Source organism: Octopus bimaculoides, chromosome 25, assembly GCF_001194135.2.
Source record: "Octopus bimaculoides isolate UCB-OBI-ISO-001 chromosome 25, ASM119413v2, whole genome shotgun sequence".
Classification (NCBI taxonomy): domain Eukaryota; kingdom Metazoa; phylum Mollusca; class Cephalopoda; order Octopoda; family Octopodidae; genus Octopus; species Octopus bimaculoides.
The window spans coordinates 27,509,454-27,512,849 of record NC_069005.1 but is presented as its reverse complement, the minus strand read 5'-3'; the positions used below and the strand labels follow the sequence as shown (position 1 = coordinate 27,512,849).

The 3,396-nt window shown below is 42.4% G+C and overlaps 1 protein-coding gene across 1 annotated transcript in view; it reads left to right on the top strand.

Annotated features, from left to right (window-relative positions):
* The window catches only part of LOC106879684 (MAP kinase-activated protein kinase 5-like), a 20,204-nt gene that overhangs the window by 14,560 nt on the left and 2,248 nt on the right, over positions 1-3,396 (top strand). Inside the window, 3 exon segments of the mRNA XM_014929361.2 lie at positions 342-529; positions 1,252-1,369; positions 2,480-2,607. Of these exon segments, the coding sequence (XP_014784847.2) occupies positions 342-529; positions 1,252-1,369; positions 2,480-2,607 (434 nt within the window).

Below are 3,396 nucleotides of genomic sequence, written 5' to 3'. Positions count from 1 at the left end.
CCATTTCGAGCGTGGCCGTTTTCGTGCGGGTGACACGTAAAAGCACCCACTACACTCTCTGAGTGGTTGGCGTTAGGAAGGGCATCCAGCTGTAGAAACTCTGCCAAATTAGATTGGAGCCTGGTGTTGCCATCCGGTTTCACCAGTCCTCAGTCAAATCGTCCAACCCATGCTAGCATGGAAAGCGGACGTTAAACGATGATGATGATCATGATGATGATATATATATATATATATACACACCAGACTACTTAGATAAGTTTGAAACCATTTTTTCAATCGCTCAACTACAGTCATTAATCTTTAATCATCTGCTTTCTTGCTTTCTTTGTTAAATACAGAGTTGTGATATGTGGAGTCTTGGAGTGATCCTGTATATAATGTTGTGTGGTTATCCCCCGTTTTACTCAGAAACTCCTTCGCGTCCACTAAGCTTGGCAATGCGTCGGAAAATCCTCACTGGGCAGTACGAATTCCCAGAACAGGACTGGGAGTTCATCTCAAATTCGGCTAAGGACATTGTACAGAGGTAAGTCATATATAATTCGAGGAGAGATACAATCACCACCACCACCACCAACATCACCACCACTATCATCACAGTGGTTGTATATTCTCTTAACATAACCACCATTACTATTGCTATCACCCCTATCTGTATCAGGACAACTACCCCCATGGGACAGTTCCCCCCCTGCCAACAACAACTACCTCCTAGGACAATTACTCCCCACTGCCTGGTTAAATACCCCCTCTCCAATATATTAAGAAGCTTTAAGTTATTATCTGTTGTCTTTAGCGGGTGGGGTATCATCCATGGGGGATAAATGTCCTAGACTCCCGCTATCATCATCATCATCAACAGCAGCATTATCATCACCTACCACCACCATATTTACCCTTCTCCTACCACCACAGTCACCATCACCAGTAGCTGCAACAAAACCACAACTACAACACTACCACCACCACCACCACCACTTCTATCACTGCACTCACTCAAATGTATGCATCTACTTATTACTTTTTTTTTTTTTTTACATGGCCATCCAGCCACAAAAACCATTCCAAAACAGACAGTGAAGTCTGGTGCAGTGTTCTACCTGGCCAGCTCCATGTCAAACCATCCAACCCATGCCAGCATGGAAAATTGGATGTTAAATGATGATGATGATGATGATGATGATGTTGGTGATGCAAGCATTCACCCTTCTTTTTTTTTTTTTTTTTTTTTTTTTTGCCTTTATTCAGCTTGCTACATGTTGATCCTGCCCAGAGAATGACCGTTGGCCAGCTGGAGCAAACTCTATGGCTGAATGAGAATGCTCCAGACACCATTCTCCAATCTCCATGTATAATAGCCAACAAGGTAAGTTAATCAGTAAAGTAATGTTAATTAGTCATAACCATGTGGTAAAGAAACTCACTTTGTGGCCACATGGTCAGCTCCATCGCTTGACTTTTAGAGTCCCCCCTGCAACTTTTTGTTTCGAGTCCCCATCCCTTCAATCAAAATTCATAATCTACGCACCTTTTATTCACAGCTATATTTTACTTTATTCTATCTGAAGTACAATATTTCACGTTATCCTAAAGAACATCTTCAAAAGTACAAGAAGTTAAATTCATTTAGGTCTATTACAAATTCCAATATAGGCACAAGAGTGGCTGTGTGGTAAATAGCTTGCTTACCAGCCACATGGTTCCGGGTTCAGTCCCACTGGGTGTCACCTTAGGCAAATGTCTTCTACTATAGCCTTGGGCCGACCAAAGCCTTGTGAGTAGATTTGGTAGATGGAAACTGAAAGAAGTCCATTGTAGAGTGGCTGTATGGTAAGTACCTTGCTTATCAACCACATGGTTCTGGGTTCAGTTCCACTGCGTGGCACCTTGAGCAAGTGTCTTCTACTATAGCCTTGTGCCTACCAAAGCTTTGTGAGTGGATTTGGTAGACGGAAACTAAAACAACCCCATCATATATATATATATATATATATATATGTATATATATATATATAGGTGCAGGTGTAATTGTTTGATAAAAAGCTTGCTTCCCAACCACATGCTTCTGAGTTCAGTCCTACTGCGTGTCCCCTAGGTGATGTCTCTTTCACTATAGCTGTGGACCAACCAAAGCTTTGTGAGTAGATTTGGTAGACAGAAACTGAAGGAAGCCCATTGTATGTGTGTGTTCTACTACCACTTGACAACCGGTGTCGGTGTGTTTACATCCTTGTTACTAAACAGTTCAGCAAAAGAGACAAATAGAATAAATATTGGAGTTGATTCAATTAACTAAAAATTCTGCAAGGCTGTGCCCCAGTATGGCCACAGTCTAATGGCTAAAAACAAATAAAAGATAAAAGATTGTAGCAATTGTTGTTATTGTTACTGCCTGGATTGTTGTGAATATTTTTATTTTTTTGTTTGTTCTTGGTGTTGTTTGTTTTTCTTATCGGTGTCAATTCTATCGCCGTAGACCGTCCACGAGGACATCAAAATGGTGCATTCTGATTATCTGTCTACGATGCGTCAGTCCGCGAACCACGTGAAGTTGAAACCAATCGAGGACGTCACGAACCCCATCATACAGAAGAGACAGCTCAGGTGAGTCACCGTCACTACTACCGCCATCACCACCACTACCGCTACTGCCACCACTACCAGTGCCACTACCAACACCATGATCATCACCATTACTGCCACTACTACCACCACCATTATCACCACTACTACCACTACCAACACCATTACCACTACTACACCACCACCATCAACATCACCACCACCACCAACATCACCACCACCACCATCATCACCACTACCACCAACACCATTACCACTACTACCACCACCATTACTGCCACCACCACCACCATTATCGCCACTACTACCGCCGCCATTATCACTGCTACCACCAACACCACCACCACTATCGCCACTACTACCACCACCAACACCACCACCATTATCACCACTACTACTACCACCACCACCATCATTACCACCACTACCCACTTCCTACCTAATTCAAGTTCTTTTTCTTCACTCTTTCCTATATATTTTCATGGGAGTTTTTCCCTCCGAGATGTTTAGGACACACAGGCATATATCACCAACACCGTTGGACCATTGAGGGAGTCTCTACAGGGTTACTTGATCTGCTTAGAAAGTTTCTGGCTTTGGGTAAAAGAAAATAGAGGAAGATCTGTTAATGATGATTTTATTCAACATATTCCCCTCTCAGATTCACACTTATTGCAGCGATCCTTCAGTTTTTCTAAGCCCTGTAAAAGAACTTGGAAGGTTGGGCCTCTAACCAGGCCTTTCACGACACCCTTAAAGCCAGGAACTTATCAACACCCCTTCATATATATATATATATATATATATATA